This window comes from Somniosus microcephalus, chromosome 32, assembly GCF_052327205.1.
Source record: "Somniosus microcephalus isolate GS21.2 chromosome 32, FLI_Smic_1.0, whole genome shotgun sequence".
In the NCBI taxonomy this organism is placed as follows: Eukaryota; Metazoa; Chordata; class Chondrichthyes; order Squaliformes; family Somniosidae; genus Somniosus; species Somniosus microcephalus.
Window position 1 is genome coordinate 35,796,850 of NC_141018.1, and position 24,749 is coordinate 35,821,598.

General features: G+C 49.4%; 1 protein-coding gene across 5 annotated transcripts in view; it reads right to left on the bottom strand.

Moving 5' to 3' along the window:
• LOC147097422 (tubulin polyglutamylase ttll6-like) overlaps positions 1-24,749 on the bottom strand; it is a 68,519-nt gene that overhangs the window by 25,908 nt on the left and 17,862 nt on the right. For 4 of the 5 annotated variants that reach the window (XM_085972392.1, XM_085972391.1, XM_085972394.1 and 1 more), the window contains exons 6-12: positions 24,515-24,671; positions 21,643-21,786; positions 20,622-20,707; positions 19,489-19,714; positions 17,417-17,598; positions 14,850-15,038; positions 13,302-13,482 (exon numbers count right to left, since the gene is read on the bottom strand). In XM_085972392.1, the coding sequence (XP_085828518.1) occupies positions 13,302-13,482; positions 14,850-15,038; positions 17,417-17,598; positions 19,489-19,714; positions 20,622-20,707; positions 21,643-21,786; positions 24,515-24,671 (1,165 nt within the window). Of the gene's footprint in view, positions 1-3,182; positions 5,235-13,301; positions 13,483-14,849; positions 15,039-17,416; positions 17,599-19,488; positions 19,715-20,621; positions 20,708-21,642; positions 21,787-24,514; positions 24,672-24,749 lie in introns of those variants that run through there. The other variant, XM_085972395.1, reaches the window with a different exon arrangement.

Here is a 24,749-nt window from a genome sequence, read left to right on the forward strand (position 1 = left end):
GGTGGTACGGCTCGTGGCGATCCCCCTGGACAGCATGTACTGGTGTAGCTCTTCACTCATGAAGGACGCCCCCCTATCCGTATGGATGTAGCTTGGCATACCGAACAGGCAGAACAGGCTATTGAGGCATTTAATGACCGTGGCGCTGGTCATGTCTGGGCAGGGGAAGGCGAATGGGAACCGGGAGTATTCGTCCACAATGTTCAGGAAGTAAACATTGCGGTCGACGGACGGGAGGGGGCCCTTGAAATCTAAGCTGAGCCGCTCAAAGGGCCGTGTAGCTTTGATTAAGTGGGCTCTATCTGGGCGGTAGAACCGAGGCTTGCACTCAGCACAAGTGCGGCAGTTCCTGGTCAGGGACCGAACTTCCTCAATCGAGTAGGGTAAGTTACGGGACTTTATGAAGTGGAACAGCCGCGTGACCCCTGGGTGGCAGAGGTCGTTGTGGAGGGTCTGTAGCCGATCCCCGGTGGCGCTGGCACACATCCCTCGTGAGAGGGCGTCAGGGGATTCGTTAAGGGCCCCTGGCCGGTAAATGATGTCGTACTCGAAGGTGGAGAGCTCGATCCGCCACCTAAGAATCTTATCATTTTTAATCTTCCCCCTCTGTTTATTATTGAACATAAACGCTACCGACCGCTGGTCGGTAAGTAGGGTGAAGCGTTTGCCGGCTAGGTAGTGGCGCCAGTGGCGCATTGCCTTCACGATGGCTTGGGCCTCCTTTTCCACGGAGGAGTGTCTGATCTCGGGCCCTTGGAGGGTCCTCGAGAAGAAAGCTACGGGCCGCCCCGCCTGGTTGAGGGTGGCCGCCAAGGCGAAGTCAGACGCATCACTTTCCACTTGAAATGGAGCGTTCTCGTCCACTGCCTGTAGCGTGGCCCGCTCAATATCCTGCTTAATGCTTTTGAAGGCGGCGTGGGCCTCAGCAGAGAGCGGGAAAGAGGATGCTTTCAAGAGGGGGCGGGCTTTGTCGGAGTAGTTGGGGACCCATTGGGAATAATAAGAAAATAACCCCAGGCATCTTTTCAGGGCTTTGGGAGTGTTGGGCAGGGGCAGCTCCCGTAGGGGGCGCAATCGGTCGGGGTCTGGTCCGATTTCCCCATTCTCCACCACGCTGCCTAGTATGCAGAGGCGCGTGGTGTTGTAAACGCACTTGTCCTCGTTGTAGGTGAGGTTGAGTTTTTGTGCGGTTTTCAGGAACCTCTCGAGGTTCGAGTCGTGATCCTGCTGGTTGTGACCGCAGATGGTGACGTTGTCGAGGTAGGGGAAGGTTGCCTGCAAGTGGTGGTCATCGACCATGCGGTCCATCTCCCTCTGGAAGACCGAGACCCCATTCGTCACCCCAAAGGGGACTCTGAGGAATTGGTAGAGGCGTCCGTTCGCCTCGAAGGCGGTGTACGGGCAGTCCTCTGGTCTGATAGGGAGCTGGTGGTACGCTGACTTGAGGTCGATGGTGGAGAACACCCGGTATTGGGCGATTTGGTTCACCATTTCTGATATGCGGGGTAGCGGGTAGGCGTCTAGTAGGGTGTACCTGTTGATCGTTTGACTATAGTCGATCACCATCCGTTTCTTCTCGCTACCCCTTACCACTACCACTTGGGCGCGCCACGGGCTGTTGCTGCGTTCAATAATGCGCTCTTTCAGGAGCCTGTCTACCTCGGTCGCGATAAACCGCCTGTCCTCCCAGCTGTACCTCCTGCTTTTGGTCGCTATTGGCCGGCAGTTAGGGGTAAGGTTCGCGAATAGCGAAGGCGGCTTTACCTTCAGGGTAGCCAGACCGCACACTGTGAGGGGCGGCTGGGACCCACCGTACTTGAGCGTGATGTTTTGGTGGTTGCACTGGAAATCCAGGCCCAAGATCACGCTCGCACATAGGTTCTTCATGATTAATACTTTAAAATTATCATATACAGTTCCGTTAACGCACAATTGTACCGTGCAGTAACCCAGAATGGTCGATGTCTGGGTTTTGTCAGCCATAGAGATGGTACCCTGAGTAGGGACCACCTTTAGGGAGAGTTGTTGTGCCAGTTCTGGGTGGATAAAGCTCTCCGTGCTTCCACTGTCAATTAGGCATTTAACCCGGCACCCGTTTACCTCGATGTCCACCATTGATCTGGATAGCGGGTGCGGCCTGGTCTGGTCCACTGTGACCGATGCCACTGTAGGGCCCTGATCGATACAAAATGGCGTCCACGCTGTCTGCTCACAAGATGGCGGACCCCACGAGGTCGGGCAAGATGGCGTCCAAGATGGCCGCTCCCACGGCGCACACGCGGCGGTGGCAGGTTTTCCGGCGGTTGGTTTTCCGGCGGGGTTCCCTCTGCACACCTTCCCGAAGTGCCCCTTCTTACCGCACTTAAAGCAGGTGGTGCCTTTCGCCGGGCACAGGTTTCTGGTGTGCTTTGGCTGCCCGCAGAAGTAGCAGTTGGGTCCCTGACGCGTCGCGGCTGTCGTAGGGCTTCTGGGGGGAGAGCGGGGCCCAGCCGGTGTCGGGCTGTCGGGCGGGGAAGATGCCTTCCAAGATGGCGGCGCCCTCGGTGCACACGTGGCGGCGTGGACGGCGCGGGCTGAAGAGTAGGCGTCCGAGTTTCTCTGGGCCACATCCAGGGATCGCGCGGTGTCCGCAGCCTGTTTCAGGTCCAACCCCGTTTTTTCCAGCAGTCTTTGCCGGATGTAAGTGGAGCTGAGGCCTGTGATGAAGGCATCGCGAACAAGCTCGTCAGTGTACACCGCGGCTTTTACATCTCGGCACTTGCAGTCTTTGCCAAGCATTTTCAGGGTGCTTAGGAACTCCTCCACCGATTCCCCAGGTCGCTGTGCGCGGGTGGCGAGCAGGTGCCTAGCATACACCTCATTCGTAGGCTGCTGGTAATGCGCCTTTAAGATGTCGCAGGCGGCCAGGTACGTCTCGGCGTCTTGGATGAGGGGGTAAACCCGGTGGCTTACCCAATTCCGCAGAATTCCGAGTCTCATCCTTGCAGCGTCCGTAGCGTCTTTGACGGCTGCGGAATTGTCCAGGAAGAATTCCATACACTCAAACCAGTGTCCAAAGCGTGCTGATGCGTCCGGAGCATGTTGATCCAAATCCAAACGTTCGGGTTTCAGGAGTTGATCCATAGTGTTGAAAAAATAAGTTAATAAAATTGATGTGCCTCAATAATTCCGAGACTCGAAGGTAGCAGAACAAAACAAGGCTTTTATTAACTTAGAACGAAACACGTAAGCGAGAGAGATGTCGTCCTTCTGGAGATTGGGGCTAGACTGAAGCTAGCTTACAAACGGGGCCAGGTATGGGCGGAGCCCTACACACAGCACATTCCAGTACACAATACAATGAGGTCTGGGGGAAGGGAAATGACACTGAAACCGATCTCAGTCACAGGCAGTGATGAATGGAAATATTTCATCACAAGGATGTAGGGATGGAGGGAGTTACGGTGGACAGGATGTAGGGATGGAGGGAGTTATGGTGGACAGGATGGAGGGAGTTACGGTGGACAGGATGTAGGGGCAGAGTTTTAGATGAGTTGAAGCCAAAGGGAATGACAAAATGGTGACACAACTAAGTGTGACAAGGCTCAGTGACCACATCACCTCCTGACTAAGACTAGGCTACCTGAAGCAACTGTCCAGAATGTTCATCCTATGACATGCTTAGCTTCCTACCAAAATAAACTTTGTAGAATCAAATGATAGTGGATTAATCACAGATCGTGTGCTCATGTAGAGGCTAAACAGCAACACGGACTAGTTGAGCTGAATGGCCTGTCTCCGTGTTGTAATTCCTATGTAATTCTATAAACCCTGATTGATTATCAACATCACATTGATACGGTCATCAAATACAGCATATGCAGGTAGGTTTTGTGATGATTTACTTCCCCAATTTACTTCCCCTCTTCGCCTGAAGGTGATAAATCATGGCAGCCCTCTGAACATCTTCCAAGTGTCCATTCTTCATGTGTGAGGTTAGACTGAGGATACTCTACTAGAGAAGGCGTCATGGCAAAGCCCCATCAGGACCAGGAACGAGCAGACTTTTTCCCTCCCTAGTCCGGGGATAGACAGCCATCTGTACCTCCCTTACTGTCATGCAAGGTGAGATTGGTTAAGTCAGCTGAGACAAGAGGTGGAACTTGTCTGTGCTGCGCAGTATGACCCGGAGATTGACTTTTACTCACTGAGCAACTGGAGTGGCCTAACTTTCAAAGTACTTCAGTGTTGACAAGGAAAACCCACGTCTCTCCAAGGAAATCATTCACATTCGGATATTTTGGCTGATATATTGCAACAGCAATTGGGAATATCCAAATGAGTGCAGGATTTGTACATCTGATTTCCTCCCATTTTCTATTTCCACCTTCACCACCAGTCTAGATAATCCCTGTCCTGAAAATACCAGGTCAACAACGTAGGGGAAACCTCAAGATAAGAAAAGAGCTTTCAGCCGGTTGAAACTCATTCCCCCGATACCCTAAATCTTCCGGTATAGCATTCACCCTCTTTCTGAGGCTCCTCACTATTTCTGAGCATCACTAATCATAGAATTTTACAGCACAGAAGGAGGCCATTCGGTCCATCGTGTCTGTGCCGGCCGTTTGAATAACAAAGTAAGAGCAGAATGTTAAATCCTCACCGATTAAAGCACAGCATTTGGAAATAGCAACCCGTGTCGCACAAAGCACTCCAGAACCGCCTACAGCAACAAAATAAAAACCACGGTATGTGCGCTGGAAAAATCACCCGTGTGGTCGCTGCAGAGAAATACCAGGAACATGATCCTTATGTGTTCTGCTGAAACATTAACTCTGTTTCACTCTCAACAGATGCTGCCTGACCTGCTGAGTGTTTCCAGCATTTTCGGTCTTTGATCCTCATGTGCTGCTCTCTTATGGGAGGCAGCACAGGCCACCAGTGGAGGCCGTCTCCCCGAGATCTTGCGGTCTACATTAAACCAGCTCACAAAAATAAACTCTGAAACCATATTCAACCAGAGTCCCCAGACCACCCCATTACAGTATCCAGCCTGTTTCTGAATTTTTCCCTGGTGTTTTAATCGATGTGAAGTACAACTAAAACAGAATTAGTAACTCATTGTATTCTTTTGCAACCACCTTTATTGTAGAGCACAGGCATTTGGATTAATCAGGTTCGAGAGACAGATCCTGAAAAGTCAGCCGGCAAAGGTGAATGGGATAGGCACTCATTGTCAACAACTGCTCTGTGACCTACAACAAAATTAAAGAGGTATCATTTAACATCTTTCACTGGACAAATCTATTCCAGCCATTCCTTTTTGTGGAATTTTCCAGCAAAGTTTGTACTCGTCAAGGTGAGGGATGTTAATGGAATAGCACACAATGGCGGCAACAGGCATCCCACGGTCACATAGAGCACAGTTATATGCAGAAGCAGGTTTTGTCTATTCTGCCCTATTGCATCAGTATCTCATTGTTCCCACACCAGCCATCCTGTAACCTCTTTGATTGAGGTTGCCAATTTAGTACCAAATTAGGGGCAGTGTAGACACTGCCTTGAGAATGCTCAAACCGCTTTGACGTTGGATCCTTATGGCCAACAGACAGAGGAGCTACTCCTCCCGTCAGGCTCAGCTGGATTTGAAACCCAGGTCCCATTGTGGACAGACCAGCCTCTAACCCACTGCACCCTCAGTTCCAACTCGTCTTATTAAAAGATAATAGGTATCGATCAAAATCAGTACGAGTTGCAATCATCTTCACCCACCCTCTGGTACAATCCTATGTCTGGCTTGATTCTTATCTGAGGAGAGATTGGGTCGATTGGGCTTGTACTCGCTGGAGTTTAGAAGAATGAGAGGGGATCTCATTGAAACTTATAAAATTCTAACAGGACTAGACAGACTAGATGCAGGAAGGATGTTCCCGATGGTCGGGGAGTCCAGAACCAGGGGTCACAGTCTAAGGATAAGGGGTAAGCCATTTAGGACAGAGATGAGGAGGAATTTCTTCACCCAGAGAGTGGTGAACCTGTGGAATTCTCTACCATAGAAGGCAGTTGAGGCCAATTCATTAAATATATTCAAGAAGGAGTTGGATATATTTCTTAAGGCTAAAGGGATCAAGGAATACGGGGAGAAAGCAGGGACAGGGTACTGAATTTGGATGATCAGCCATGATCGCATTGAATGGCGGAGCAGGCTCGAGGGGCCGAATGGCCTACTCCTGCTCCTATCTTCTATGTTTCTATTAAAAAATTAAGGAAATAAGATTAGACTTGTGTGTATGCCCAATGGATGCTCTAGAGGGAGAGAAGGATCGACTAACAGACAGCAGGCTCCACTGGGCCTAGTGTAGGAGTCACCAAACTACAGCCACATGCAGCCTCTGCACCCGACAACCCAGCCCACGAAACCCAGGCAACTCAGCCCTGTCTGTGCTTATTAGCCGCTGCTTTGTCCGGTTTGAATCCTGTGGGGCCCAGTGATTTGAAAAGGAGCAGCGTCTTATTAGCGCCGGTCACCTCATTGGTGGGTAACTCCATAACCATAACAACCAGATCTGGTGGTATCAGTAACTGGTGATCGAGGTAAATTCATGGGAACGTGGATTTAAACTTTCGGTGTGGTGTTTGAGGCTCCGTGGTATGTGCCTAGGTGGCCCACAAAGGCAAAGCTTGGATCTTCCTGTCCTGGGAGTAAATGCAAGGCCTGGTGTGTACTTAGCCATCCAACCCATTCAATCTCCAGTCTCTGTTGAGTTAGCTGGTTTCAGTTGTGGTTGGGCCATTGCAATTGACATGAGCACCACGGGGGAAGGAAGGACATTTTTTTGTTAAAACGCAGCCAGGGTTCCTGCTGCTGGAAAGAGTACAGGGACGATTTTGCTGTGACACGCAACCGTCTCCCCAGTATGCAACCCTTCCGCCAACGTGACAGGATGGCTGGTGGGGGACAAGTTATACCCCCTTACACACGTGGCTCATGACACCCCCACCCTCCACCATGTCCAAGCAGCACAGATATAGTCAATCCCACGGGACCACCAGAATGATTATGGAGCACATCCTAAGGCCGCAGAGGCAGAGGTTCAGGTGCCAGAGGGGATTGCATTTGGACGAGGCAGAGTAACAAACATCACCTGACGAGAAAGAAAGACTTGCATTTCTGTACCAACTTTCACTACTTCAGGACACTTCACAGCCAATGAAGTACTTTTTGAAGTGTAGTCACTGTTGTAATGTAGGAAACGTGGCAGCCAATTTGCACACAGCAAGCTCCCACAAACAGCAATGAGATAATAACCAGATAATCTGTTTTAGTGATGTTGATTAAGGGATAAATATTGGCCCAGGACACCGGGTATAACTCCCCTGCTTTTCTTCGAAATAGCGCAATGGGATCTTTTACATCCACCTGAGAGGGCAGATGGGGCCTCGGTTTAACGTCTCACCTGAAAGATGGCACCTCCGACACTGCAGCGTTCCCTCATTACTGCACTGGAGAGTCAGCCTGGATTTTGTGCTCAAGTCTCTGGAGTGGAACTTGAACCCATGACCTTCTAACTTAGAGGCAAGAGTGCTGACACTGAGCCACGGCTGACACTTGCACTGACTTAGGAGAAGACGAGGTAGAAGCAGAAGGAGAGCCAACACAACGCCTTGCAGCCAGAAATGCCAGGAGTCAGCACTTCCAGTGACCTGCTCATACCCTCCTCTGAAAAGTTAGACAAAGCTCCTCTGCATTAACAGTCCTCGTTACCTTCTTCAGCACTCCATTAATGTTCCATTAAAGAACATTGATATGAAAGTTGGCTGAATGGTTTCAATGACATGGTGACAACGCAGACTCAGAAACTGCTATGAAACCACACTGATAAATGTGATGAATTTAATTCCCAACACAATAATTGCCTTCCATTCATAAATCACCCAAATGTCAACCCACGTGCCTTTCTTACAAGGTTTCCTAACTCTACAAGTTTTACGAGGTGATCCTCTCGTGGCCTCAGCGAAGCTGGTGGAAGGCTGCCTTTGCTCATGTAGGCACCCTTGAGATGCTTGTGGCTGGTGACTTCTGGCTGGTTCAGCCCGTGAGGTCCCGGCTGCAGATTGCTATGCCGTGCCTGCTGCCGGAGCAGTCTGGCCCAGCTGACTAGCGGTCACCATGGCGGGTTGAGGGCATAGCGAAGGAGCATGTGTGCTGACATCCTGAGAGAAGGCAACACATACTGTGTCCATCGCGCTACTGCCTCTCCCTGGGGAGGGGGGAGATCATCACTTCCATTGATCTGCGGGAGAGCAGATTGCAGAGAGTGAGTGACTCCTTGAAAGCCCCTGTTTATTCCGTCCACTAATCTGTCCAAAGTGGACAGCTGTTTTTTTTTCTCTCTCTCTCTCTTTCCCCAAGGTGGAGCCTGGAGCCTGCATGGTAGCCATTGAGCTTCCATCAAAGTTGCAAAGGCTGGTGATGCTGACTATCTTGTGAAGGCCTAGCTGTACCATCCCTGGAGGTGGCCACACTCTGCAATGTAGAATGCTGCTGCCAAATGAGATGACACCAGACAGGCTGGAAGCAGACTCCTCCATACTTCCAGCCATGGTATAGCTGCTTGTGGGAGGAAAACAGTTTTATTTTCATGGCTGGGCCCCGGAGATCCTTGTCTCTGTCCTGGCCAGCAGACAGCAGGCGAGGACTTTGCCCTCCAGCGAGGTCTCTCTGGGCTGTCTCTGCCAGCAGTATCTGCTGCTGCTCACGCCTGCTGGTTCTTTCACCAGGAGCCGACCGTCGTGGCTCACTGCCTAACCCATGCGGAGTACCAATGTCTGAGATGGTGCCTGGGAGTGATGGGAGCACGTGACGGTGCATCCTGAAGAGGATTGTCCTCCTCCAAGTTATCTTCTTCTGCAGGCTCCAGGTGCTGAGGAGGACCTAGAGGAAAGAGAAACGGGACAAGCGTTAGGATGGCTCCGAGAGGCTGGACATTAGCAGGTGGCAATCTTGACAATGCAGTTTGAAGTTGTGAAGGATGCTATATATTTGAATGAGGTGAATGAAGGGCTACAAGTAACATGCAGATACCCTGCGGAGATAAGCTGCCAGCCTCGACTTCCCCGATGCTCAGGTCTTTGCCTGGGACACAAATCTCCAGGGCTTCGTGCTTCGCTTGGGTGAGGGCTACGTGTTGGGTACTCCTCCTCCAGTCCTGGTCTTCTCCTTGCTATTCTGCCCGTTTTCTTCTGCAGGAAGAGAGGGCGCGAGTTAGTGGGTGGCTGTTGAAAAGGTAAGTGGAGATATGTAATGTTATGAATCTTATGAGCCATGAAGAAAGACTCATGAAATAACACTGGACGGCCAGCTGGTGGCGCCGTCCAAGGAGTATAAATACTCGGGCGTGGGCCCAGCTTGCTCAGGACATTGTGTAAACAGGAACTAGTGAAAGATAACTAGACCTCCACGTTTTGAAACAAGTTGATTAAAGCCTTGCTTTATACTCGAACCAAGTGCGTAGTGAGTTTTATTACGTCATGTAGGGTCTGTGTAAATAGTGCAGGTGGTGAGAGCTGGAGAAGAAGCAAGGTGGAATGAGGATGGGGAGGCGATGAATGTAAAGCCAAATGTATGGAATGTGAAGTGAGGAAAGGAGTCCCAGGAGGAGTGGGTGGTTGTGCGAGTGCTAGGATGTGAGGAGAGAACGCTGTTAGTGTGTGGTGTGAAGAGTGCAAAGGAAGAGGTGAGTGTGTTTGGAATGAGAAAGAGAGAGGCTGCAATGTGCCCATGTGAGGTTATGCTGAAGAATGTGATGGATGGGAGGGAATTGTTGAGAGTGGTGGGGGAGTGGGTGTTGTCACGTGTTGTTGAGAGAGATGAAGAGCTGTACTCACCCTTGCCGCTCTTCGTTGGGTTTATGTGGAAGTGTAATAGGATATTGTCGTATATCCTTTACCCCCAACACAAGTTTGAGAACTAGGAAACATTAAAAACGTCTGGTTAATTCTCTTAATTAAATCAAGTCAATGAGATAATAAAACACTACCCTTTACGAGCAATGCATAGGAGATGTAAGCATTAATGATACTCACTTACCGAGGACTCCTTCAGGAGGTCGCAAGTGTGTCGTCTTGACTGCTTATAGTAACCTCAACCAGAGTAGATCAATAGTCCCCAAGGAGCACCAGTGTATCATTTATATGTTTAATTACGTCCTCCGAAAATAACGCCATTATGTCAACGTATTCTAACTACATCTGGTTAATCTCCCTTCAACGAGTCTGCGCAATAACATCTGTTTCTTGTTCATTGTACTCACTAATGAGAAACCGTGGGTGTCAGTTATGGCATTCCTTCTTGTCTCTTCCCAGTGCATCCATAACACAAGACCCATATCGTTGCCTCCCTACAGTCTCCCCGATTGATTTACTATACATCTTATCTCTGCTTATGGATGGTTAGCGAAGTAAGGGGGGAAATTTTTCGGGGGGTCAGCGGGCGCGATCGGTGGTGGGTTGGATGGGAAAGTGTTTTCTTTTGACAGCAGGTCGGGACCCCGCCGTCAACCCGCCGCCACGCGCCTTTCCCAAATGTCGGGTCTGTCAGTGCTGAGCAGACCCGACACGCAGCGGCGGGGGAAGCAATTAAAATCATTAGTGGCTTGTTTACAGCCACTTAATGCTTTTTTCCCAGCTTTTTGAATTTGACAGGTCGCCCACCGGTTTCCCGCTGTGCCTAGACCTCATTTATGAAGCTGAGGCGGGAGGTCATTGGCCATTGAATCAGCTGACGAGTTGACAGCTTCAAATGTCAAGTCAAAGCTTCCAGCTGATTGAGAAATGTTCCCTTAACCACTAGCTTCTCTAAACTGCATTTCCACTACAGATGCAGAATGCTGCAAGTCTTTACACAAGTCTCCATCCAGTCTGACCTCATTACCTCTCCCACCATTGACAGATCGCTTCCGTCATCTCTACTTCACCTGCCATCTATTCCATCAGCATCGGTGCACTTTATACTCTCTAACCTTTGGCCTCAGAATCCCACCACAACCAGCCCGAACACCAGCATCACCAGGCACACCAGCAGCACCAACAACACCAACCTTCTCTTCAATCAACTGATGCTGCACAGGACACAGGGCACCAGCACCCGACCACATTGCTGCCCGGGAGGCCAGGGATGGCCTCACCATAGCCAGATTTACTTCACTTGATCTGTACACCCTGGTTGCTACATGATGTGCCAGGTTGGCACCACACCCACACCAACACCATAAAGCATCCCTACAATGCCCAAGCCATTCCTTTCACACTCGTGACCATTGCGGGGGGTAATGTTATGTCTCACCATTCACTGCAACTTGCTAAGCCACTTCCAAAGATGCACACAAATCTGTCCAAGAACGCAAAGTGTTGAAAATAAAGGTTTCAATGTTTGACACCACATTAACAGAAACTTTACATCAACATTGGATAATACACCCAAGTGGCTACCCTTGTTGTTAGTTGGTATGATTGCATTAGGATGAGGGGGTGAGTGTGAGGGGTGGCTAGCGAGATGAGGATGTGATAATATAGATAGAGAGAGAGGGATGGGTGGAGGTGCAAGGTAAGTTAGTGTGAGTAAGGATGTACAGGAGTAGGGTAGGGAAGGCAGAGTGATGTACTGAGAAGCACAGCAGGATGATATATTCTATGTTAGATATATTTCTTAAGGCTAAAGGGATCAAGGAATATGGGGAGAAAGCAGGGACAGGGTACTGAATTTGGATGATCAGCCATGATCTCATTAAATGGCGGAGCAGGCTCGAGGGGCCGAATGGCCTACTCCTGCTCCTATCTTCTATGTTTCTATGAGGTTGAGAATGACTTTGTACTAACGTTTCGTGATCTACTGAGATCATTAAAAGGTTTCCGCCACTGCACCCAGGTCCTCCTAACCACATCCCTGCGTGTGCCCTCCTCTGCAATGTGCAACCAGGCTGTGTTGATCTCCTCGGGAGGTCTTCTCCACCCATTGGAAGGGAAGAGAACCTCCCTGTGTGCTGTGACTCCCTCCATAAGCATATGGAGGGAGTCATGGGAGAGCCTGGGTGCAGCCGTGCACCTCTGTGCAGTGCTAGTCAGCGTTTGCAGCACCTCAAATGCTGTAGAACACTGACGGCACAACTGTCAAAATAAAGTTGGCCATGGTCCCTTTAAGGGAACCGGCTGATGACGTGTCATCAAATGACGTCATCAGACCCGCTTCCTTCAATTGGCCGGGAAACTCGCTGGGCGGGCTTAACAAGCCCAATCAAGGGAAATTCATTCTACACAGCGTGCTGGAGCCAGCAGTGGGGCCGGGACCTGCCACCAACGTCACCCACCATGGACCTGCCGAAGTTTGTAAAATCCAGTCCAATGTCTCCACTGTTCTAGGTATGACCTTGTATAGCCATTGCAGAAGGAGTATCAATATGTGGATATATATAATTTAAAAGCTTATTATGGCTATTCTACCTGGTACACCCATAATTACATTTTGAACCTCTTCCTACACTGAAGCCAAGTCCTGGGAGTAATGCTGCTGGTGCTGACCCTATCCAGGCCTGATGGGTATTGGCCCTGGGGATGCTCCTGTGGGGACTGGGAAGCAGCACTTCCCTCCTTGCCCTGACCTTCTCCACCAGGACCTCCAGGGAGGCATCAGAAAACCTGGAGGCAAGCTCTCTGACTCATTGCTCAGATTCCGGTGGGCAGCCCATCAATCATATTAAAATGAGGCCCCGGGAGTTGGAATCGCCCAGGCCTTAGACTGGCGACGCGATGGGGGCTTCCTGCCCGCCCGAAGCCCACCCCACATCAAGCTTGGCCATCACAGTCAAACAGTCCGCTGACACTCATTGACTAGGCTCACCAGGCCTCCAGATGGCACCTGGTCCAACCATAGTTAAACATGAGTCAGCACATTCAGGAGAGGTGAAGAGGATTTTGGGTGGGGTGAACTGATTTCCCCAATATTGCCCCTAACCCATTTCTGCCTCATCATTGTCTCAATCATTTCAAATTGCAAATATTATCAGGTGGCACATTTTGGGTTACAAATTCCACTTTATGCTGTTTTCAAGAAATTGGCTAATATGTTTGGATGAAATTCCACGTTTGGCTAATTTAACAAAGTAGTCAACCCGTAGAGGAGCTTCTATCCCTTTGAGCATTCCTGTACAAGACTGGGCAGTATCAAGAACTTAACCCGAGAGATTTAACATACTATCGCTTCAGTTCCCCTGGTAGGTAGACAGCAGGCGAGTGAAACATGCAGTTATAGTAATTGGAAACAGTACCTCTTTCTTTAACTTCTTGAAGGATGGGCAACCAGGGTGTTTCCTGGAGAGCAGGTCCAGCGTTGGGGGCTCGCCCCCCGACTCCCCTTGCAGGTTGCTGTCCTTTGCTTCCCTCAATTTCTTCCCCTTTCCCAACAGCTCCTTTGGTTCGTTTTTCAGTCGGATCTCCTCCAATTGCTGCCTGATCACAAAACATCCAATAACTGATCAATCAACGCGCCCCCAAAACAGATCTATGCCCCCCGGCAGCTCTCGTGCATCTCTCACATTCCCAGTGCTAGCTACACGTAAAAAGTCTCCCCCAGTTGACGACCCAGAATTGATCTCAGCAATCGTGGATTGTGAGGGGGGTGGGGAAAAACCCCAGCCAGGATTCCTGCTCCTGATCGCTCCTGCGGGAACGTGTGCCTACATGGATCATTGTGCAAGGACAGGATTGGGCGCAGTGGTACTCCTTCCACAGCTGAACAGCCTGCCGATATTCACTCATCTAAGCTTATAGATGAAAGAGGGGCCCTGTGGACAAAACCCCAGAGGAAAAACTGGTGCCAATGGAGCCAGACCCCAGGACGAGTCACACCCTTCAGGAGAAGAGGGGAGAACAGTGAAAGTAGATAATAAACCAGAGCTATCACACCAAGCACTCTCCCCTATAAATAACAATAGTTCCAAATTTCACATGAACTTCCCTCTGTATAGCTGTTTACGGGTACGGTAGCACAGTGATTATGTTACTGGACTAGTAATCCAGAAGCCTGGACTAATAATCCAGAGACATGAGTTCAAATCCCACCACGGCAGCTGGGGAATTTAAATTCAATGAATTAAATAAATCAGTAATGGTGACCATGAAACTACCGGATTGTTGTAAAAACCCATCTGGTTCACTAATGTCCTTTAGGGAAGGAAATCTGTTGTCCTTACCCGGTCTGGCCTATATGTGACTCCAGACCCACAGCAATGTGGCTGACTCGTAAATGGCCGAGCGAGACACTCAGTTGTAACAAACCGCTACAAAGACTGCAGCGGTTCAAGGCGGCGGCTCACCACCACCTTCTCAAGGGCGATTAGGGATGGGCAATAAATGCTGGCTTTTCCAGCGACGCCCACATCCCGTGAACGAAAAAACATAGAAGATAGGAGCAGGAGTAGGCCATTCGGCCCCTCGAGCCTGCTCCGCCATTCAATGCAATCATGGCTGATCATAAAAAAAAAGATGTGATGAGGGAATGGGGCCATTTCTGGCAGATAGTTTTAATATAGATAAATGTAGTGTTATACACTTGGTCCTAGGACCAATGCTGAGCAAGGCTGCTGAGCGGTAGAAGGATCTGGGTGTTACTGTCCATTAATCATTAAAGGTCCATGGCCAGTGCTGTGAGGCTACTGCAAAAGCAAGTACAGTATAGAGTTTTAGGATGTATTGCCGGGATAATTAAATACAAAACAAGAAATACTACTGTCTCTGTACAAGGCACTCTCCCAGCCACATCAATGGCTATCAGGTGGTCGTGAATGGCTCCCTGCCCAGGTGCCCACAGTTCATACCTGGCACATTCTTCCCTCGCTCTGGAAGCGATAGTCTCCTGAAAGAGTGATCCGCTTTGTTTAAAGTAATTGTCGTATTTCTGAGAGTCGGACTGCGGGTAAATCCGACGGAATCCTCCCAGGTGCTCCTTTTCATACTTTTCCACCTGCTGGAGCCAGGCTAACTGGTAGTTTTCGTACTGCTCCCGCCTGTGGAAGTAACGAGACTTGAAATCAGGAGACGGGTTATCGGACTGCTTTATCGTTACCTCTAATATTGCGTCTCTGTGAAGCGCTTTGGGATATCTTTTTCCAAGTGAAGGGTGTTTATAAATGCAAGCTGTGGCTGACGTGCCCTCATTACAGGAGGAGACTTAATCACCGTATGGTGTGGTCGTGAGCCACACAGACCAGAAGGTCACAGGGTGAACCGCTGGACTATGCCAAGTTAGCGGATCTCATCTGGGTCAGCAACTGCGGTGCCACAGTTAGCCTCAGTGCCCCTGCGCTGGGAGGGAGGGTAAAATTGGCCAGGGTTCCTGCTCTTGATCATTATTCATTGACCCCTGCTTGTATGTTGAATAGCCCGCCGGCACTCACTATCTGGGCTCACATGGAAAGAAGGCAACATAGAAAACATTCTGTAATAAGCTGAGAAGGGAATCACAATTATTAAAGTTTCTTTTCAAAAAATGAAAATTTTACTTTTAAATTCAGTGAGCTGGATAGATCAGGAAGGTCCCAGGTTAGATCCCTGGTCTGTGCGGGAGCACTGCAATTGACTTCAGCTCCTGGGGTTAAAGAGGGAAGATGAGCCACGGTTTCCCATTCTGAGCAATATTCAGTGACCCCGACCAAGTGCATGTAAACGGCATCAGGCGAGGACAGGATCATAGAAGATAGGAGCAGGAGTAGGCCATTCGGCCCCTCGAGCCTGCTCCGCCATTCAATGAGATCATGGCTGATCAGACTTCGTACGATGCCTCACACAGTCAAATAGCCTGCCATCACTCATCATCGAGGCTCGTCAATTAGGAATCTGCACGGGTGAGGTACTGGTGGGGCTGGGTGTGGGATGGAGTGAGGGGCAGGGTGGATTGGGGAGTGGGGGTAAGGGGTGAGTAGGGGGGTGGGTGTTGGGATAGCTGTTGCTCTTGGAGCTTGTACTGCAGCACCTTCAGGAGAGGAGGCGAGAAAATGCAAGGAGTCCTGTGAGTAACATTAAACCTATCAAAAAGGGGAAAAATAAAAAGACCCATTATCAAATGAACTGATTCACTGTCACGGGCAGGAATACAGCGGGAAGGTTTGCATGGCAAGGCTCCGAGCTCTGCCGTCATATCAGCGAGTGTGGGTCATAAAAGCAAGACTACAATGTTGTAGTCCTATTGCATGGGCTGCTCACGAGCCGCCACGATCGGAGCAAAGTTACCCCTTAAAGATTTACCAGAGATATACTCTATACTCGTACAATTAACTTTATTGAAAGTAAATAAAATGTAATTGATGTAATAAAACTCACTACGCACTTGGTTTGAGTATAAAGCAAGGCTTTAATCAACTTGTTTCAGAACATGGAAGTCTAGTTGTACTTCACTAGTTCCTTGTGTTACAAAATGTCCCTGGCAAGCTGGAGCCGACGCCCGAGTATTTATACTCCTTGGACGGCGCCACCAGCTGGCTGTCCAGCGTTATTTCACAAGTAGTTTCTTGATGAATGATGGGATTTATAACAGTAATTAAGAACAGTATTAACCCATTAGTAGCCCTGGGCTGGGGGAGGGGTTGCAGAGGTCAGCCAGTACTCTCTCTTTCTAATTATTATTCGGTAACACCTCCTCCATCCCTCCCCCCACCCCACCACTGGAAAGTGTCCTTGTGTGGACACGTACTTTCTCTGGTCATTCGGAGTTCAGGCCATCGTAAAGATAGCGGGAATATTTCCCCTGGAGAGGAAAGCTTCCCTCCAGGGTCAGGCTCAGCTGTGATGCCTCCACTGTCGAATAGTCTGTTTTCTACTGAAGACACTGGGCTATTAATCCAGAGACATCGAGTTCAAATCCCACCATGGGCAGTTTGAGAATTTGATTTCAGTTTAAACAATCTGGGAATAAAAAGCTGGCACCAGTAAAAGTGGCCATGAAGCGGCCGGATTGTTGTAAAAACCCAACTGGTTCACCAATGTCCTTTAGGGAAGGAAACCTGCTGTCCTTACCCGGTCTGGGCCTACATGTGACTCCGGGCGCACACCCACGTGGTTGACTCTTTACTGGCCTCTGAAGTGGCCTCGCAAACCACTCGGTTGTATCAAACTGCTAGTGGTTCAAGAAGGCGGCACACCACCACCTTCTCGAGGACAACTAGGGATGGGGCAATAAATGCTGGCCTTGCCAGCTTGGTCAAAGAGGTAGGTTTTAAAGAACGTCTTAAAGGAGGAGAGAGAGAGAGAGGGGTTTAGGGAGGGAGTTCCAGAGCTTGGGGCCTAGGCAGCTGAAGGCACGGCCGCCAGTGGTGGGGTGAAGGAAGTCGGGGATGCGCGAGAGGCCAGAATTGTAGAGTGAAACCGTTGGACACCACCTCCTCCATACCTTAATTCACGAGTTGTGTGACGGTGCCACAGACGCTCTTGCACCCTGCGCCGCTCCTCCTCCGTCACCTTTTGCTTGTCGCTCGCCCCAAGGTTTATCAGGCAAATCGTGTCGTACAGTAGATTGTCCTTCACCTCGCGGTCCAGCTTGGAATCTGTAGTGAAACTGGGGGAGTGGTTCACCTGGAAAGCAAAATGTGGGATGTGTTGGTGCAAAACACACAGGCTCGTCATTATTGAACGCATTTGTACAAAACCACAGTTCTATTCCAATAATTGTTTGCCGAGGGGACTCTGTATTGCACTGTGGGAAAATGACTGCCTGGTGTGACACGAAGCTATACAAACATTGATTGATATTTGGCGTGCATTGAATTAACTGATGTCATCCGGGGCAGTGAATGAATAACTACAATTGGCTTCAAGGCCTCGGTGTTACGAAGGAAATAAATCATGGTTCTTGCTCCCGATCACTAGCCAGTGACTTCTGCTAGAAAGTGCGGTGTACGGATGTCATCAGTAGCTGAACTGGACTACAACAGCAGGACAGAGGCTGGGTACTCTGCGGAGAGTGGCTCACCTCCTGCCCCCTTCAAAGCCCCTCCACCATCTACAAGACTGAAATCAGAAGTGTGATGGAATACTTGCCACTGGCCTCAACAATACTCAAGAAGCTCGATACCATCCAGGACAGAGCAGTTTGGTTGTTTGGCTCCCTTGTCACTAGGTTCAATATCCACCCCTCCACCACTGGCGCATTATGGCTGCAGTATGTATGGCGTAAAGGATGCACAGCAGCAACTCGCCAAGGTTACTTTGACAGCATCTCCGCTGCACAAAAATGAAACATTATCATAATATCAGGGCTCGGTCAATCTCACTGGCCCTCAGACCCTCAGCTACCCCTTAAATGTCAGCTTGGCTTTTTTTTAAATATTCCTTCCTGGGATGTGGGCATTGCTGGCAAGGCCAGCACTTATTGCCCATCCCTAATTGCCCTCGAGAAGGTGGTAGTGAGCCGCCTTCTTGAACCGCTGCAGTCCGTGAGGTGAAGGTGTTCCCACAGTGCTGTTCGGGAGGGAGTTCCAGGATTTTGACCCAGCGACGATGAAGGAAGGGCGATATACTTCCAAGTCAGGATGGTGTGTGACTTGGAGGGGAACTTGGAGGTGGTGGTGTTCCCAGGCGCCTGTTGCCCTTGTCCTTCTAGGTAGTAGAGGTCGCGAAGCACGCTCACCTCTGACTCAAAAGGTTGTGGGGTCAAGTCTCACTCCAGAGACTTGAGTACATAATCCAGGCTGCTCCTGCAGTGCAGTACTGAGGGAGCGCTGCACTATTGGAGGTGTTGGCCTTCAGATGAAACATTAAGCGGAGGTTCCATAAGATGGTTCTAATGGATGTTAAAGATCCCGTGCCACCATTGGAAGAAGTCCAGGGAGTTTCCCAACATCACCAAAAACAGATTTACTGGTCACTTGTGTCATTTGCTGTTTGTGGGACCTGCGCAAACTGGTTGTCCTGTTTGCTTATGTAATAGCAGGGAGTACGCTTCAAAAGTAATTCATTGGTTATGAGGTGCTTTGGGGCATCCCGTGAGTGTGATTAGGTGCTATAAAAATACAAGTTCCTTCTTTTACCAGCAGTTCAACTTGCACTCTGTATTTTTCCAACAGTCTTTTGATATCATCACACCTTGTTCGTTAGGAGTGGGCCTTTGGCGTAGCGGTAGCATCCCCGCCGCTGGGCCAGAAGGTGTAGGGTTTCGAACCCCGCTCCAGACAGTCCCGGCAAGTGGAGTCGGAGCTCCAGCTCTAAATTCTGGGTTGACATCCAGCGGGATACTTGCATCCGTGGGTGTGGGTGGCCCCCCCCCCCCACCTCGTATGGGTTGTGGGAGCCCATAAAACCCTCCCGCCATAGGACTAACCACCCTAAGGGCTGGTACAAAGATGGTTACAGTCACGGAAGGAGCGTTAATCGCGGCCAGAAATCCTTCCACCACTTCATACAGTTCCCCAAAGGGAACAGTGTGAAGACACGTACGACGACGACCTTGTTTGTTGTTTAACCCACCTCCAAGAGCCACGGTTTCAAATTGCGATCCATTAGGATATCGAATCCTAGTATCTCAAAGCAGGCACTGCCACAGAGGTGATTGGAGAAACAGGTCCGGTAATTGTGCTTTAAGATCGGATAGGCAGAAACTAGAGTTTTAACGATGACGTCTTCAATGTCTGCCCAAACCTTTGTTGTGTTGTGCCTATGCTGCTCCAACCATTCGTTAAGTGAGGACAGTTTTCTGTATAAGTCAGAACACAATATGAATGGACAGGGATAGAGAGATACTAAATATTTAACTTACCACCCAGGCGTGAACTAGTGGATTGGCTGCATGTCAAGGCCCTGAGCTCTGGAATTCCCTCCCTAAACCTCACCACCTCTCTCTCCTCCTTTAAGACGCTCCTTAAAACTTACCACTTTGACCAAGCTTTTGGTCACCTGTCCTAATATCTCCTCATGTGGCTCGGTGTCAAATGTTGTTTGATAATCGCTCCTGTGAAGCGCCTTGGGACGTTTTACGACGTTAAATGGGGCTATATAAATGCAAGTTGTTGTTCTTGTTGCCCGATTTTCGTTACTATCCCGAGATAATGGGCTAAATCAGCACTGCAACATCTGGGTCTCATAGAGAGTCATAGAGTTTTACAGCACAGAAAGAGGCCCTTCGGCCCATCGTGTCTGTTGAGGAATAAATTTCAAGACCTTGCAACTGGGCAATGAGCTGTTCCTGTCTGTGGCCGAGAGCCAGTTGAAGTGGTGAGGCTTCAACAACTGGCATCATACAGCTCCTTTGAAACAGGGAGAGTGAGGCATGCTGCTTCGCCAGCCCGACTGTCTTTGGGTCTTGGGCAAGTCCAACTGAAAATGATGACCATGGCACCCAGACTTATACCAAAAGTAAAGTTCCTTTTAGATCGCAAAAGCTTTGGGTTTAAGTACCGAGGATTCCCACCAAACCAGCCAGCCTCCCAGTGATGTTTGGTCCCACACTCTTCAATCCAGTGACAGGCCCAGCCACGCACCACCTTAACCAGCCATTAGAGCAACACTGATAGCATCTTTAGGATATATTTGCTGCATACTGAAAATGGTGAAAGAATGTAGGCTTACTGTTAAGGGTTTCCTTTCCAACCTGTTAAATGTACCTTTTGCTGCTACCGTCCCCATCTCTGACAAAGTTCTTGCTGTGCTTGTTGATGGCATAGTTTGTCAGGTGCATGCAGATGTCATCCTGTCGTTAACAAACAAGACACTTCAGTGGTTTGGGACATGGGTGAAACAAGCTTCCCTCCATGGCCTCGCCCCTCCTTATCTCTGTAATTCCCCTGATTCTGACTGCAAGGGACCTATGCTTGACTTCACCAATCTTTTTCTCTTCACATATCTATAGAAGCTTTTACAGTCAGTTTTTATGTTCCCTGCAAGCTTACTCTCAATCTATTTTCCCCCTCTTAATTAATCCCTTTGTCCTCCTTTACTGAATCCTAAACTGCTCCCAATCCTCAGGTTTGCTGCTTTTTCTGGCCAAATTATATGTCCTCTCCTTGGATCTTATGCTATCCCTAATTTCCCTTGTTAGCCACAGTTGAGTCACCTTTTTTGTTTTATTTTTAGTCTGAGCTGCATCAGTTTATAAAGACTGCCAGTTGTTCCCAAACATGGCCATCATGACAGGCTTTAATGTAAATCACTAGAGACTTGAGCACAGAAATCCAGGCTGACAGTACTGAGGGAGTGCTGCACTGTCAGCGGTGCTGTCTTTCGGATGAAACATTAAACTGAGATCCCGTCTGCTCTCTCAGGTGGACGTAAAAGAACCCACGCCACTATTTCAAAGAAGAACAGGAGTGTCCTGGCCAATATTTATCCCTCAACCAACATCTAAAAAACAGATGATCTGGTCATTATCACATTGCTGTTTGTGGAACCTTGCTGTGCCAAAATTGGCTGCCACATTGACACTTCAAAAGTACTTAATAGACTGTAAATGGCTTTGGGAGGCCCTGAAGTCATGAAAGGTGTGATATAAGTGCAAGTCTTTCTTTCTCCCAGCTATGTTAGTTTTCTGTGAAAAAAGGCCTGTTGTACATCCACAAGATGCAGAAATGATGGTGTACTCAAATACAATAACAATAATCCCAGCAATAACACAGGAAGAAAAGTTACCAAGTTGCTACTTGAGGGCTCGCTGTACTTGCTCGTTGCAAACCTTGCCAGTCCCTCGTTGTACATATAAATTCGAAAGGGATCGCAGGATGTCACCAAGATGTAGACGCGGAGGTCAAATTTGAAACCGTCTATGAGGAAAGGCTGTGAAAGGGACATTGAAGGCTACGTTAGGTAGGCGATACGATACTTGTCAAATATCAAACAACTTCACACCAAATCATGGGTAGAACAGTGGAATACGAATTTACTGGGGTTATGCCGAGACTCTTAAAAAAAAAACGCCAGTCTGTACGCACGGAGGATTTTACAGGTCTGGTGGCCATGCTGCAAAAGGGGTATGCAAGCACTGGAGGGGAGGGGAGGTGGAGCGGAGAGAACCAACAAGAATGATTCCAAGTGTGGGGCAAAGGTGACCTAGGAGGAAGGGGTTAAAAAAAAAAGGTCAAATAGTGAGAAATGTCTAGAATAATCTGCCTGGGGAGTAGGGACACAAACGTTAAGGCACATTCAGTACAGTTATAACCACAGAAGCATTGAAAATACAGCACGGTTGGAGGTCAATGAGCCCACTGTACCATTGTCAGTGCAGGCTCTTCAGCTGAACCTACGCACCCAAATCCCATTTCCTGGCCCTAACCGTAAAACAGTTCGGTGCTGGGCAAGGTGGAATACTGGAAGGGTGAGCTTTGCCTGGCCGAGTGGCCTTTTCTCGTCATATTGTTTAGATGTTCTGGTGCATTGAGCACTGACAGAGGAGAGCGTAGGGCTCTCAAACCAAAAATATAGGTCGCAGGAGTTAAAGTCAAAAATAGGGAATAATGGGAAGCATGTCTTGGAATCAACCCCGACAGATTCCACATTGTGAGGCTTCTCCCAGTGACTCAGTGAATTGCCCAGTGTGTTACTGACCCGGCTCAATGAACTGCCCAGTGTGTTACTGACCCGGCTCAATGAATTGCCCAGTGTGTTACTGACCCGGCTCAATGAACTGCCCAGTGTGTTACTGACCCGGCTCAATGAATTGCCCAGTGTGTTACTGACCCGGCTCAATGAACTGCCCAGTGTGTTACTGACCCGGCTCATTGAACTGCCCAGTGTGTTACTGACCCGGCTCATTGAACTGCCCAGTGTGTTACTGACCCGGCTCAATGAATTGCCCAGTGTGTTACTGACCCGGCTCAATGAACTGCCCAGTGTGTTACTGACCCGGCTCATTGAACTGCCCAGTGTGTTACTGACCCGGCTCATTGAACTGCCCAGTGTGTTACTGACCCGGCTCATTGAACTGCCCAGTGTGTTACTGACCCGGCTCAATGAATTGCCCAGTGTGTTACTGACCCGGCTCAATGAACTGCCCAGTGTGTTACTGACCCGGCTCAATGAATTGCCCAGTGTGTTACTGACCCGGCTCATTGAACTGCCCAGTGTGTTACTGACCCGGCTCAATGAACTGCCCAGTGTGTTACTGACCCGGCTCAATGAACTGCCCAGTGTGTTACTGACCCGGCTCAATGAATTGCCCAGTGTGTTACTGACCCGGCTCATTGAACTGCCCAGTGTGTTACTGACCCGGCTCATTGAACTGCCCAGTGTGTTACTGACCCGGCTCAATGAATTGCCCAGTGTGTTACTGACCCGGCTCATTGAACTGCCCAGTGTGTTACTGACCCGGCTCAATGAACTGCCCAGTGTGTTACTGACCCGGCTCAATGAACTGCCCAGTGTGTTACTGACCCGGCTCAATGAATTGCCCAGTGTGTTACTGACCCGGCTCATTGAACTGCCCAGTGTGTTACTGACCCGGCTCATTGAACTGCCCAGTGTGTTACTGACCCGGCTCATTGAATTGCCCAGTGTGTTACTGACCCGGCTCAATGAATTGCCCAGTGTGTTACTGACCCGGCTCAATGAATTGCCCAGTGTGTTACTGACCCGGCTCAATGAACTGCCCAGTGTGTTACTGACCCGGCTCAATGAATTGCCCAGTGTGTTACTGACCCGGCTCAATGAACTGCCCAGTGTGTTACTGACCCGGCTCAATGAATTGCCCAGTGTGTTACTGACCCGGCTCAATGAACTGCCCAGTGTGTTACTGACCCGGCTCAATGAACTGCCCAGTGTGTTACTGACCCGGCTCAATGAATTGCCCAGTGTGTTACTGACCCGGCTCATTGAACTGCCCAGTGTGTTACTGACCCGGCTCATTGAACTGCCCAGTGTGTTACTGACCCGGCTCATTGAATTGCCCAGTGTGTTACTGACCCGGCTCAATGAACTGCCCAGTGTGTTACTGACCCGGCTCAATGAATTGCCCAGTGTGTTACTGACCCGGCTCAATGAACTGCCCAGTGTGTTACTGACCCGGCTCAATGAATTGCCCAGTGTGTTACTGACCCGGCTCAATGAACTGCCCAGTGTGTTACTGACCCGGCTCAATGAACTGCCCAGTGTGTTACTGACCCGGCTCAATGAACTGCCCAGTGTGTTACTGACCCGGCTCATTGAACTGCCCAGTGTGTTACTGACCCGGCTCAATGAATTGCCCAGTGTGTTACTGGCCCATACAGAGCAGGAACCAGCTCCCTGGTCTGTGCCGAGTTAGCGGGTCGCAGTTGGGGTGGCCGTAGACATACTAGAGTTGGCCTCAGTCCTCCTGCAAAGCATGGGTGTGGTCTTGAGGTCAGAACAGGATTGGGTTTGGGTGCGATGCCCACCAACCTTCTCTACCCAGGCTCACATTTAAAGAATGGCTGCTGGGTTAAGGTACTGGGGTGCTGCTGGCACCTTCAAGGCGAGATGGGGAGAAAAGTGGGAGGAAAATGGTTGCTTGCTGTTGGCCTGTTTCTGTGCTGTAAACACGATGTAATACCTTGGAGATGTACTGCTGGCAGATCAGGCGGTCTCCTTGTTTAATCTCCTTTAGGTTCCTGGTAATGAAAATCCCCCGGCCCTGACACCCACAGTCTGGTTTACAGATATATGTCTTGGTCTTCTTCATCCTGCAGTATGCCTGAAAATCCCCAAAACTGTACAGTATACAAACAGAACATGATAAACATCTAAATAACATCAAAAAATATAGCTTTCACCTTCAAGTTTCCAAA